At 48.2% G+C, this 12,952-nt stretch overlaps 1 protein-coding gene across 4 annotated transcripts in view; it reads left to right on the top strand.

Moving 5' to 3' along the window:
• Positions 1-12,952, top strand: part of GABBR1 (gamma-aminobutyric acid type B receptor subunit 1) — a 29,013-nt gene that overhangs the window by 13,997 nt on the left and 2,064 nt on the right. For 3 of the 4 annotated variants that reach the window (XM_044928339.2, XM_025266978.3, XM_025266975.3), the window contains 11 exons: positions 3,937-4,179; positions 4,781-4,844; positions 6,302-6,379; positions 7,738-7,888; positions 8,367-8,499; positions 9,823-9,939; positions 10,042-10,149; positions 10,574-10,667; positions 11,342-11,469; positions 12,451-12,579; positions 12,762-12,905. In XM_044928339.2, the coding sequence (XP_044784274.1) occupies positions 3,937-4,179; positions 4,781-4,844; positions 6,302-6,379; positions 7,738-7,888; positions 8,367-8,499; positions 9,823-9,939; positions 10,042-10,149; positions 10,574-10,667; positions 11,342-11,469; positions 12,451-12,579; positions 12,762-12,905 (1,389 nt within the window). The remainder of the gene's footprint in view (positions 1-3,936; positions 4,180-4,780; positions 4,845-6,301; positions 6,380-7,737; positions 7,889-8,366; positions 8,500-9,822; positions 9,940-10,041; positions 10,150-10,573; positions 10,668-11,341; positions 11,470-12,450; positions 12,580-12,761; positions 12,906-12,952) is intronic. The other variant, XM_044928333.2, reaches the window with a different exon arrangement.

Raw genomic sequence — 12,952 nt, 5'->3', positions numbered from 1 at the left:
TGGTTGTCACAACTGGTTTCTAATGAGTTGGCCAGGAATACTACTTCTTTTTTTTAAATATTTGTTTGGTTGTGTTGGGTCTTAGTTGTGGCATTCGAACTCTTAGTTGTGGCATGTGAGGTCTAGTTCCCTGACCAGGGATCGATCCCCAGCCCCCTGTATTGGGAATGTGGAGTCTTAGCTGCCGGACCACCAGGGAAGTCCCCAGGAATACTTCTAAATAACTTACAATGCAAAGGATCATCCCCACAACAAAGGATTATCCTGCTCAACATGTCAATAGTGCAGAGACTGAGAAATTCTGGTTTAGAGAAAGAGTTTTTAGGAGCCATATGGGAGAGTGGATTAGAGTGGTTTGGGAGAAAAATAGCTCCAGGCTGGAGCTGTACTAGAGCTCAGGTATGAGGCAGTATACCTGGGGATAAGATATGGGGACTTCTTTGGCATTCCAGCAGTTAAGATTCCATGCTTCCAGTTCAGGGCAGGAGGGTTCCATCCCTGGTCAGGAAAATATCCAACATGCCACCAGGAGAGGCCAAAAAATAAAAATTAATTAAATAAATGATTTTAAAGAGTCTGGAAAATTAAAAAAAGATTGTAAGTAAATTCTGGTTGGGATAGAGGAGTTGGGTACAGTAGAAAATAAAAATCTACCTCAGGATATACATTTTAGATCACCATTGGACATCTGTTCTCACATATAGAGACTGCCAACAGGACTGTTAAAAATTTAGTATCATACATTGGTACTTGGGTAATTCATTAATAATTCACTATTTTCTATGGGTTTTGTGGAATTTTTGTCGTTTTCCTTAAGCCGCCTTATAACATTTCTATTTGAAAATATATAGCTATCATTGCTGACCCAAAGGGGAGAGACTTTTTGGTAATTTTAGTCATGCCTGGGGGCAGTGGTGCTCCCCGTATCCAAGTGTGTTAGTGGTGGTGACCTGAAGCCAGGGGAGTATGAGGATCGGGGCTGGGTAGAGTGACACACAGAGCAGATGATTCCCTTCCTGTCTGAGTGATTTTTGGATGCGGGTTTACTTTGAACTGAAGGCTGGATGGGCTTGGAGGCTGACAGGTTGCTCAGGCTAGTTGCTATCTGCTGAGCAGGTGCTATTGGAGAGAGACATTCCAGTTTACAGGGTAGTTGGAAGCGAATGGACTTTGAACGGATTGGAATCCTAGCTCAGCCATGTGCTAGCAGCATACCTTCAAGCAGGTGAAACTGTTCTGTGTCTCAGGTTCCTTGTCACTTTCTAAAATGAGGGTACATAGCATTTACCTCATTGGGTTATCTGAGAATTAAATAAGTTGATATATACGAGGACAATAATAAGAGCAATGTAGATATCAGCTATAATTATGATGAACATTATTCTGTATAAGAAGTGATATTAATGAAACATTTCAGCACAAAAGTATTAAGAGGACTCGGTGATTTGAAAGAGTCTAAGGTGATCCTAAGGTTTCAGTCCTATATACTGGGGAGTGTTGGAAAAATAAAGCTTATTCTTAGATATTTTTAATTTGAGATTACTGATTATATAGTTACAAATGCCTTAGAGACAGAGATTTAGGACTTGAAATATTGAGCTGGAATTACAGATTTGAATATTGGTAATAATGAGGAGGTTGAAAGAGAAAATGTAACGTTATATTCAGCATTTTATAATATTGTAATTTCATCCTTATAACAACTTTTCAAGGTAGTTAATATCACTCCCACTTTAAAGCCAAATAACTCCATGTGCTGTGCTTCGTTGCTCAGTTGTGTCTGACTCTTTTCGACCCCATGGACTGTAGTTCGCCAGGCTCCTCTGTCCATGGGGATTCTCCAGGCAAGAATACTAGAGTGGGTTGCCATGCCCTCTTCTAGGGGATCTTCCCATCCCAGGGATCAAACCCAGGTCTCCTGCATTGCAGGCAAATTCTTTACTGACTGAGCCACCAGGGAAGCCTGAATAACTCCATAGTGAAATCTAATAACTTGTTTGAGATTAAATAGCAGCTTGGTGGATTATTTGGAATTATAAGGCATCTTTCCATTTATCGATCCAGTGGACATTTTTCTTAAAGATGGTTTTTTGAAAAATAATTTTATTTATTTATTTTGGCTGTGCTGGGTCTTCATTGCTGTGTGGGCTTTCTCTAGTTGTAGTGAGCAGGGTCTACTCTCTAGCTGTGATGTGTGGGCTTCTCATTGTGGTGGCTTCTCTTGTTGTGGAGCATGGGCTCTAAGGCATGCAGGCTTCAGTAGATGCGCTCCCAGGCTCTAGAGCACAGGCTCAATAGTTGTGGCACATGGGTTTAGTTGCTCCTCGGCATGTGGATTCTTCCTGGATCAGGGTTTGAATCCATGTCTCCAGCATTGGCAGGTAGATTCTTTACCACTGAGCCACAAGGGAAGTCCAAAGATGGTTTTTTTGGAAGCAGTTTTTAAGTTCACAGGAAAATTGAGAGGAAGACACAGAGGTTTCCTATATGCTCCCTGCCCCACTCCCTGCTTCCTGCATTAGCGGCATTCCCCACCAGAGTGTTTACAGCTGATGAACCTATACTGCTACGTCATTAACACTCAATGTCCATTGTTTACAGAGGGCTCACTCTTGATGGTGTACATTGAGTGGGTGTTGATATATAGATAATCACATTTCATTGCCTTCATCTATAGACACTTGTTGTTTGTCCAGAATGGGTGGGGCACAGTGCTGGATGCTGAGGATTAGGAGCAGAAGAGACCCTGGTACTGTCCTCAGGAGGAGCAGAGCACAGGCCGCCCTGTCTTCAATCCTGGGCTGTTTCCGCCTTAGCACACTGCACATCCTTTGTATTTCCCATTCCCCCGTGTCTCCAGAAAGCTGAATAGAAGGGAAAGTAGGCGGGGCATCTGGAACAGAGATTCATATTTATTCTTCATTCATCTATTCATCCCTTCATTAGAGTATGTATGTATGTTGGTCTCCTGCATTGCAGGCAGATTCTATACTGTCTGAGCCACCAGGGAAGCCCATGTATATATGTTAACACATTCCAAGTCTAAACAGAGCTGTGTGGTGCCCCTGTGTGTTAGCTGTGCCTTGTCAAGAGGTGGACACTGAGCCTTTCCTGGTATGGTTTCTGGGCGGTAAGGAAGGGCAGACATGATTTTCCCCATTATGTAGAAGACAGTTCCAAAAAAAGAAGCAATTTACTTGCAGTCATTTAGGTAAACAGTGTTACTGCCGGGTATAGAAATTCAGCTCTCTTGATCCATTTCATGACAGAGTTAAAGGAGCTCTTATTCTTTTTAGTTTTCTTGGAAAAAGAAGATGTAAGGTTGGGAGGGGTGTGGGTAGGGATTGAATAATCGACTTCAAACGTGTGAAGGGTGTTTCTGCAGCCCCTAGTCTTCTGAAAACCATCCAAGAGACAGTGAACTGAAAGCACATGAGGATGGCAGGAAGTTAGCACGCTAAAGAAAAATCTTTTTGGTTGACAGAGTGAGGAAGGCTGTGGTGTCACCTTTTCTGGGCTCTTTCAGACTTGGAGGAGCTGTTAGTTCCTGCGTCAGCTCTGTTGGGAGAGTCTGAAGGCTGAGAGAACACCAGTGCTGCGGCTCCTCACTGGCGGGGCCACATCTTTGCTTTGCTCTCTCTCTGCTTTCATTTCATTCTCTCTGCTGTTCATTATGCAGAGCATCTATTTATTAAACTTCTCTGCTTGCAGTTCTGAGCTTGCAGCTGTGCACACTAAGGCCATCAGAACCAGTTAACCCCTGCTCTAGTCTAGTAGCTTCTGATCTTAGATGCGCATGTATAGTTAAAGATGTTGAATGTACAGAGGCTCAATCTGACGACTTGAACACAAACCATCCATTCAAGTCAAAGTGTCAGAGCCAGACTCAGAAGCCCACCCCACTCCAATCCTTTTGACCTGTTCTTCCCTTCCTAGACGTCCCAGGAATTTGTGGAGAAACTGACCAAACGACTAAAACGACACCCCGAGGAGACGGGAGGCTTCCAGGAGGCACCCCTAGCCTATGATGCCATCTGGGCCTTAGCACTGGCCCTCAACAAGACGTCCGGAGGGGGTGGCCGTTCGGGCGTGCGCCTGGAAGACTTCAACTACAACAACCAGACCATAACTGACCAAATCTACCGGGCAATGAACTCCTCGTCCTTTGAGGGTGTTTCCGTGAGTTACAGCAACCCCTTTGCTGGCCTCAGACCTCAGAGAAGTCTCTCTGGAGACATGCCTTCTGTCTCAGTTACCTCTCTGCAATAATCAGTCTCAGACCAGGGAAGTAGGAGCCCCCAAGCCAGAAAACCCCACAGAAGTCTAGAAGAGCGATAATATATTCCATTTCCTCCAACCTCTCCCCTCACTTCTCTCAGTCCCGATATTTATGAGTCAGATGAAAATTACAGGATTTTAATAGAGGAAGCAGCCTGAAAGATCCTCTCCTTATTCCTCTTAAAGTGGGGAAATCAGCATCCAGAGGGACTTGGTGACTTGCTCGGGTCACACAGCCAGAGGCCAGGTCCCCTGGTGTTCCATCTGGGGATTTTTCCCATTCAAATCTCCTGGGTGAAGCTTCTTTTGCAAAGAATAATGTTTCTAAAATCTAGGGTATGGGCATCTGGGGTATGTCCTATATGCAGGCAAATGCCATAAATAGAATTCATTCAGAAGCTCAATTACTTCAAAAACATAAGGATTCAAAGAGGCCCTGATGTTCTTGTTTCGCTCTTGCTTTTATCCCCTTTGCCTTCCTCCACATGTTTCTCCCCCTCAGGGCCATGTGGTGTTTGATGCCAGCGGCTCTCGGATGGCATGGACGCTCATCGAGCAGCTGCAGGGTGAGCATAGGGATGTGGGGCGATGGGGAGGTCAGTCAGGGGGCCAGGCTGGGGCTGGGCTAGGATACCGTCTGGGAGGAGAGCCCTGGGAGACATGAAGACATTGCCTTGGTGCCTCCCTACCTCCTGCCTGCTCTTCCGTGTTCCCCAAGCTTTTAAATAATGATGATATTGATAATAAAAAGCTTAGCGATGAGTGAATTTCTTTGAGTTGCAGTGGTTGTGCATGCAAATTGAAAACCACCACTCTTTTCCCCTAATGGCCCCCATTTTGATTTGAGAAATTTCCCTCTGGTGGGTGACTTGAGGGATTCATGACTTGTTAGCGGCATATTCATGGACCCAAGGAAAGCTGAATCTAGGAAACATGCTATTTTTAAAGGGAACCTATTGTATTTCCTTGATATGTAAACAATTAGCTCTAATTTTTCTGCAGTACATCTAGTTTGGCTTTTCTAGATGGTATATGCTTATAACTTCAAACAGCGAGCTATTTGCAAAACTTGTGAATTAGTTTTTCAACTCCACTCCACTCAGACTCTTAGAGCAGGGCCAAAAGAACCATTTCTTGGCCTCCTGTGAAAAGTTTTTTTCTTTTCCTTCTCCCGACCTCCTACATTCTCTCAGATCTTTGTAACCAGGACAAAAACGAATAGACTTCAGCCACGGTCCAAGGGCTGTGAGTTGGCTTTAGAAGAAAAAGTTATGGTAACTGGGGCAGCTCTAGAAATCTTAGGAGTGGCTGAATTTTACTTTGTGGCTTTTTAAGAGGCAGATGCAACTTGTGTAAGAAATTAGAAGCCAAGTCAATGGAAGAGAAATTTCTAAAATTAAAATGAAAGCCTCTGGGAAAATAGATCTTGTGATTCTATCAGGAGAGGAAGAATAAGCAGAAACATGTTTAAAGATTTTTAAGCCAGAATCACAGTGAGAGACATTTTCCTGAGGTGTGAGCCCGTGGAATGGGTGGCAGACATCCTGTGCAGCATTCTTCACTGAAGGGCTTAAAGCATATAAGATATTCTTGTTTGTTTGTGTGGGCTTCCCTGGTGGCTCAGCGGTAGAGAATGTGCCTGCCAATGCAGGAGACATGAGTTTGATCCCTGAACCGCGAAGATTCTCTGGAGAAGGAAATGGCAACACACTCCAATATTCTTCTGGGAAATCCCATGGACAGAGGAGCCTGCAGGCTACAAGTCCATGGAGTCACAAAAGAGTCAGACATGACTGAGTGACTAAACAACAATTTCTTTGTGTTGCCTTGGAATCCACCCTATAGTGCTTTTCAATCAGATCACTGTTTCAAGTGGCCCCCAGATCCTTCCAAGTATCCTTTGGGGGCTCAGGTGAAGGGAGAATCAGATATGACCACAGAGATCTACTTTAGGGAAGTGGGAGGTTGAGAATGCTTGGGATCAGCTGTCACCTACCTGTGGTTACTCCTATCATCTGTCCAGGTGGCAGCTACAAGAAGATTGGCTATTATGACAGCACCAAGGATGACCTTTCCTGGTCCAAAACAGATAAGTGGATTGGTAAGTGGGTCTTGTTTATAATTTCCTTTAACCCTTCTGAACCATTGATGAATACTGTGTTTGAATGAGGGTGGGGTGGTTGGTACCATGGGGTTGAAATGAACCAGGGGCTGGGTTTCTGAGAAAGGGAATAAAACCTCCAAGATGTGGGTAGGAGAGACTGGTGCATTTGGAGAGGGTATAGGTGGTGGGTAGCAACGCATTCTTAAAAATAGTACATTCCTGGGACGACTAGGGATTAGGTCCAGGGGGCGGGAAATGAAAACTCCATTTGGGTTTCCCAGATGTTCTGGTGACCTGATGTATCTGAATCAGCTACTTCAAGCCTTAAGTTGCCTCTTAGCTTTCTTAGGAAGATGGTTACTTAAATTGTAGGAGAGGACGTAAAACCTCATTTAATTGTCTTCTGTTAAAATGTGCTTTTTAAGGAGAGAAAGGAAGCAATTATATTCCTTGTGTGCTTGGTGGGCTAAATAATAGGAAATGGGAAATATACTCAAGGTAGGCAAAATGAGGACTCTATTGATCAAAAAAAGGCTTGGTGTCTTCAGGAGGGGGAAGGGCACAGCCATGGAAGACAGCTGCCATCTGCCCTGCCCAGCTGAAATCTAGTAGTTCTCAGCACTGCTGGAGTTCTGAATTTTTTTTTTATAATTTGAATTTAGGACAGTGTTCTGTATTGCTATAAATGCTTCATGGCCTAAATTATGCCTTTTTTTTTTTTTTTAAAGCTCAGCAAATTGAAATTAGTCATTCCCACCCCCCCCCCCCCCCCCCCCCGCTTTCTGTGAATTCTGTGACAACTTTGAGCTTCCCTTTAATAATAACTGAGAAACACCTTTGGGAATATCACCTAGCTAGGGTTAAAATCACAGATCAGTTTTTTTTTTTTTTTTTAAAGAAAATTCCTCCTAAGGTTAGGAGGCCAGACTCTATTTTGAGGCATTTTAGCTTCATGACTCTATGACTGTCTTTTGCAGCTTCTGATTTGAGTTGTAAGAGACCTCATAAAATTTATTTCTTAGTATCCCCCTCTTTCCCTTCCATTTTTCTTTCCTGAAAGAAAGATGAAAAAACACAAAGAACAAAAAGCAACACCAAAAAGACTACAACTTTGGTGATACAGCTCAGCCTCTAGCTCCATCTTCTTGTCTCATTTCTGATTGCTTCCTAAGAGCCCCAGAATCAAAGAGCATTTGGGCTGCAGCAAGCCCTGATTCAGGGCAGTTAGGGCCTCCTGCCCTCAGAGTTAAGACCTGGGTGCCCATCAGCAGCTTGGTCCTTCTCTCCTTTCTCCTGTCCCGCCTTCATGCCTTTGTCCTTCCTCCTTTCTCTTCCCCCTCCCCTGTGCCACGCAGGAGGGTCCCCTCCAGCTGACCAGACCTTGGTCATCAAGACGTTCCGCTTCCTGTCACAGAAACTCTTTATCTCCGTCTCCGTTCTCTCCAGCCTGGGCATTGTTCTAGCTGTTGTCTGTCTGTCCTTTAACATCTATAACTCCCATGTCCGGTAAGTTTCTCTTCTGACATTTCCCTGTCCTGTCTGCTTCTCCAAGATAACTGTCATTTGCTTGAAGGGAGTGAGAAGGAATGTATGTAGCTCCTGAGGCCGTGCGTCTCTGAGGTTGCCACTCTGGATTAGTGTTTGCCCAGTGACAACTGGGAACGAAAAGGGGGAAGCCAGGTATAACTCCCATCCCTGCTCCAAAGCAGCTAATGGAAAAATAAAAAAGCTTTTGGGATCAGGTAACATAATTTAGGGCTCTAAAGAGTGTGTGTGTGGCAGGGTCCTGTGCCCGGGAAGCCGTCTGTCGGCCCCCATGACCGAACTGGCTTTGTCTCTGATGCCAGCTCCAAGGCCGCCTGCTTTGTCTCCTGGTCCTGAGGTTGGGGTCAGGCCGTTGCGGGGTGTTTGGGGAGCTGAGCCTCCCTAGAGAGGAGGGTAATTCTGCTCTTCAATCTCTCCCACCCTTCCGCCTCTGCCCTAGTTATATCCAGAACTCACAGCCCAACCTGAATAATCTGACTGCTGTGGGCTGCTCACTAGCATTAGCTGCCGTCTTCCCCCTCGGGCTGGATGGTTACCACATCGGGAGAAGTCAGTTCCCCTTCGTCTGCCAGGTGAGGAGGGGGTGGCAGGTCTCCTGCCACAGCATGGCTCTCCGGCCCGCCGCCTCAGGAATGCCTTCTGTGATGCACCGTCCCCTGCCTCTCCTCCTTGTCTTTCCTCCTTGTCCCTAGTTCTTCTCCTGACATCGCCCTCTGATCTCTGTCTGGCTCTGTCCCTTCTTTCTGTGCCTCCAGACTTTTTCATTCTGTAGCTGGCTTGTCGGTTCCAAGGTTGCCATGGCATGCCTTGCAGAGAAGGGTGGGGAGGTATTGAAGGCACAGGAAGGGGGTCTGCACAGAGAACCCTCGGACAATGGTGGCCTGTCTGTGGCGCGGGGGCTGAGAACAAGAACTGGGGACTTCCCGTGGGAGCCTTAGTTGTGGTTGGGAAGGACGGAGGCGGGGATCTGAACCAACAGCAGGGAGAACTGGGGGGAAGGGACTGCTCTCACACAGGGAGGAGGCCCTGTGGGACTCTTGGCACATGGAAGGTTCTGGGGCTACAGAGTAAGCCTGGCTTCAGCGGCAATATTTGTTTGATTCTCTCTTATGCTGGTGGGAAATACTGCCCCTCTCTTTCCTGCTCATTCTCTCTCTTCACCTCTGCTCCTCTGCTCTGTACCTATCCTGATCACACGTCTGTACACATGGCATTTGCACATACATACACCTACAATTCTTCAGAGAGACCCAATACAGTGGGAAAGCAGATAATTAGCAGTGACACACAAGAGGTATCAGAGCAGGGATCTGCTGTGGGAGCGAAGAGAAAGCAGCTGACTGTCCGAGTGGCTGCGTGGACGTCACCAAAGGCGGCATGTAAATTGTGAAGGATGCAGGGGCTTTTGTCGGCTGGAGAAATAAAAGAGGGTTACTCCAGGAGCAGAGGGAGTGTCCTGTGGGTAGCAGAGGCACAAAAGAGAGTAGATCAAGGGCAAGGGTAAGCAAGCAAGCAGTTGAGCAGGGCTGGAGCACGGGGCAGGTGAGTGTCTGGGGCAGGTAAGGGTCCTGCCCTGGGGGGAGAAGAGGCTGGAAAGGTGGGTGGGACCATGTTGTAAAGGGTCTCATGCCACATCTGGAGGTGTTCAGGTTGCAATCTGCAGGCCTTGGGGAACAGTCAGAAGTGATTGGCTATTAAAACCCATTTTTTAGCAAGATTATCCAGGTGGCAAAGTGCAAAGAGACTGTCTGCTGCCCAGTCACCTTCCCCACCCAGCCCCTACCAGCTGCATCCTGCCAGTCTGGTCATCCATTCCCTCCTACAGCCCTGCCCCATCCTAGCACTGCTCACCTGCTGCCCTGCCCTATTCTCTCCTGCCCTCTCTCCTTTCCTAGGCCCGCCTTTGGCTCCTGGGTTTGGGCTTTAGCCTGGGCTATGGCTCCATGTTCACCAAGATCTGGTGGGTCCATACAGTCTTCACAAAGAAGGAGGAAAAGAAAGAGTGGAGGAAGGTGAGCTGCTCCAGATCCTTCAGCCCCTAGCACCTGGGCTCTCAGGGATTGGGAGGCCCTGTCCCCTACCCCAACATGCCTGTACTCTGTGTGTTGACTCAGACCCTGGAGCCTTGGAAGCTGTATGCCACGGTGGGCCTGCTGGTGGGCATGGATGTCCTCACCCTCGCCATCTGGCAGATCGTGGACCCCCTGCACCGGACCATTGAGGTACCCTTTGAGGAGGCGCTTGGGTCAGGAGGCCTTGCAGGACACACTGGTGGAAGGGCCTTGGGAGCTGCAGGGGGTCTTGAGGAGAAGAGCTGCCCATGGGAGGTGTGTTCCAGCCCTGGGTATCTCAGCAGCTCTCCCTGCTTCCTGGAGGGAGCCCTAGCAGACACTCTGAATTCCTGTGACGAAAGAAAGAGGTGGGGATCTGGGAGGATGGGCAGATTTTCAGACATCGTGGAAGTGAGGGAACAAGCACTTATAAGGTGTTTAGGCAAATGTTCCCAGGCCTGGAGTTGGATGTGGAATGAGAACTGAGGATCTCTTCAGAAAGAGGGGGCAGAACTGGGAGTCGGGGACTGAGCAGAGGTGGGGAGGGGAGGGGAGGACGGCAACCATCTTGCCTGTGGCTCTCTCTCTTCCTTAGACTTTTGCCAAGGAGGAGCCGAAGGAAGATATTGACGTGTCTATTCTGCCCCAGCTGGAGCACTGTAGCTCCAAGAAGATGAATACGTGGCTTGGTGTGCAGGGTGTGGGGGAGGGGTGGGGGAGATGCCCATAAAGGGGGGCTAGTAGGGAGGGAGTGTGTATGGAGTGGGCAGTAGCTTTGAAGAGAGAAGGGTCTTTGGAAAAAGAGGCAGACAGCTCATGTCAACTCAGTTTGAATCTCCTCCTGTTTGTCACTGCATTAGTCTTTTCTGAGCATGGGGAGAGTTGGTCTTTTGCCTGAAGTGCTTAGTGTCCACTGCAGGGATGAGGCAGAGCTTGTGTTCATCAGAGGGACCAGTGATGTGGCCTCACCCTCATCTCCATCTCTGTCTGGTTCACTCCCTGGAGTGACGCTGGGGCTGCGAGGGGTTAGGCCCCTTTGGCCCTTTTAATATCACTCTGACCACAAATGGCAAACCTGCCCTCAGCGTGGAAAGCCATCTTCCCACTCAGAGGGTGAGGAGGTGAGACACTGTGTGTACTGACAGCCACTCATGACCATCATCGTCCTGTGTGATGGGGCTCTTAGTCCCAGGAGGAAGCAATGAGGTCAGGGCGAGTTGGGTGGACCCGGGGGCAGTGGACAGGGAGGGGCATACTAGGTCAGAGGGGCTGGGTTGGAGAGGAGACCCCCATGTCACTGCCATCAGAAGGAGCACAGAGAAGTGGGGAGTGAGTGGAGGATAACCCTTCCCTGCCATCCTAGGGATCTTCTATGGTTACAAGGGGCTACTGCTGCTGCTGGGTATCTTTCTTGCTTATGAGACCAAGAGTGTGTCCACCGAGAAGATCAATGACCACCGGGCTGTGGGCATGGCCATCTACAATGTGGCGGTGAGCTCCCTGGACACCTGGCATTGACCATGGGGACTGGCCACAGCAACCCAGATGGGGGTAGCCTGGGAAGAATGAGGTGCCCGGTGTGGGGTCAGTTGGCTGGAAGTCTTAAAACGTTTTCTAATGCCTTGGGTTTGAAAAGCACTTTATAAATGTATAAAGTGCACATCAATCTTCGTACAACCACCCAGTGACGTGGTGATTAGCATCCCCACTAGATAGATGTGGAAGCAGAAACAGGTGAAATTCCTCATCTGTGGTTCCCAAGCTGGAATCTGAATGAGATTTCCTGCCAGGGATGCTCAGGACTGGCTCTTAAGGACTCTGATGTGTGTACAGAGATCCTGGGGGCTCCTGTCTGGAGGGAGGGGCTGTCCTAGAGCTGGAGCTGGTTTGGGACAGTTTATCTGGGATTCTTACCAACCTACAGTTGAGGATGAACCTGACTATTGTTGTTCAGTTGCTAAGTCATGTCCTACTCTTTGAGACCCCATGGACTTCCCTGTCCTCCTCTATCTCCCAGAGTCTGCTCAAAATCATGTCCACTGAGTCAGTGATGCCATCCAACCATCTCATCCTTGGCTGCCTCCTTCTCCTTTGCTCTCAGTCTTTCCCAGCATCAGGGTTTTCCCCAATGAATCAGCTCTTCCCATCAGGTGGCCAAAGTATTGGAGCTTCAGCTTCAGCATCAGTACTTCCAGTGAATATTCAGGGTTGATTTCCTATAGGTTTGACTGGTTTGATGTCCTTGCTGTCCAAAGGACTCTCAAGAGTCTTCTTCAGCACCCCACAATTCAAAAGCATCAATTCTTCAGTGCTCAGCCTTCTTTATGGTTCAACTCTCACATCCCGACTTTGGGTCCTTTTTGAATGGAAAGTTCCCCAGGAACCTGTCCCCATAGACTTTTCTGGGGGAAGAAGACCCTGGCTCTTGTCTAAGCCAGCAGGCCTGTGACCCCACACACACTTTGCCCCCAGGTTCTATGCCTTATCACTGCCCCGGTCACCATGATCCTGTCCAGCCAGCAGGATGCTGCCTTTGCCTTCGCCTCTCTCGCCATAGTTTTCTCCTCCTATATCACCCTGGTGGTGCTCTTTGTGCCCAAGGTATGGCTCTGGTTGTCCTCCAAGCCTCTCAAGCCCCTGTCCCCTCTGTGTCCCTACTTCCCTTCCTCCCACTTCGTCTGCCCAGCTCCCTCTTGTTTTCCTTCCTTCCAATTGCAACCCACCATGAGCTAATTGCTGACAGTCCCTGCTGGCCCATCCACACCCCCAACTCCTGCTCCCAGATGCGCAGGCTGATCACCCGAGGGGAGTGGCAGTCGGAGGCACAGGACACCATGAAGACAGGGTCCTCGACCAACAACAACGAGGAGGAGAAGTCCAGGCTGTTGGAGAAGGAGAACCGCGAGCTGGAGAAGATCATCGCCGAGGTATGTGATGAAGGCAGAGGTGGCGGCAGGTCAGGGAGGCCCACGTT

The sequence above is a fragment of the Bubalus bubalis genome, chromosome 2 (genome assembly GCF_019923935.1).
Source record: "Bubalus bubalis isolate 160015118507 breed Murrah chromosome 2, NDDB_SH_1, whole genome shotgun sequence".
Classification (NCBI taxonomy): domain Eukaryota; kingdom Metazoa; phylum Chordata; class Mammalia; order Artiodactyla; family Bovidae; genus Bubalus; species Bubalus bubalis.
This window is presented reverse-complemented; position numbering and strand designations above follow the sequence as displayed.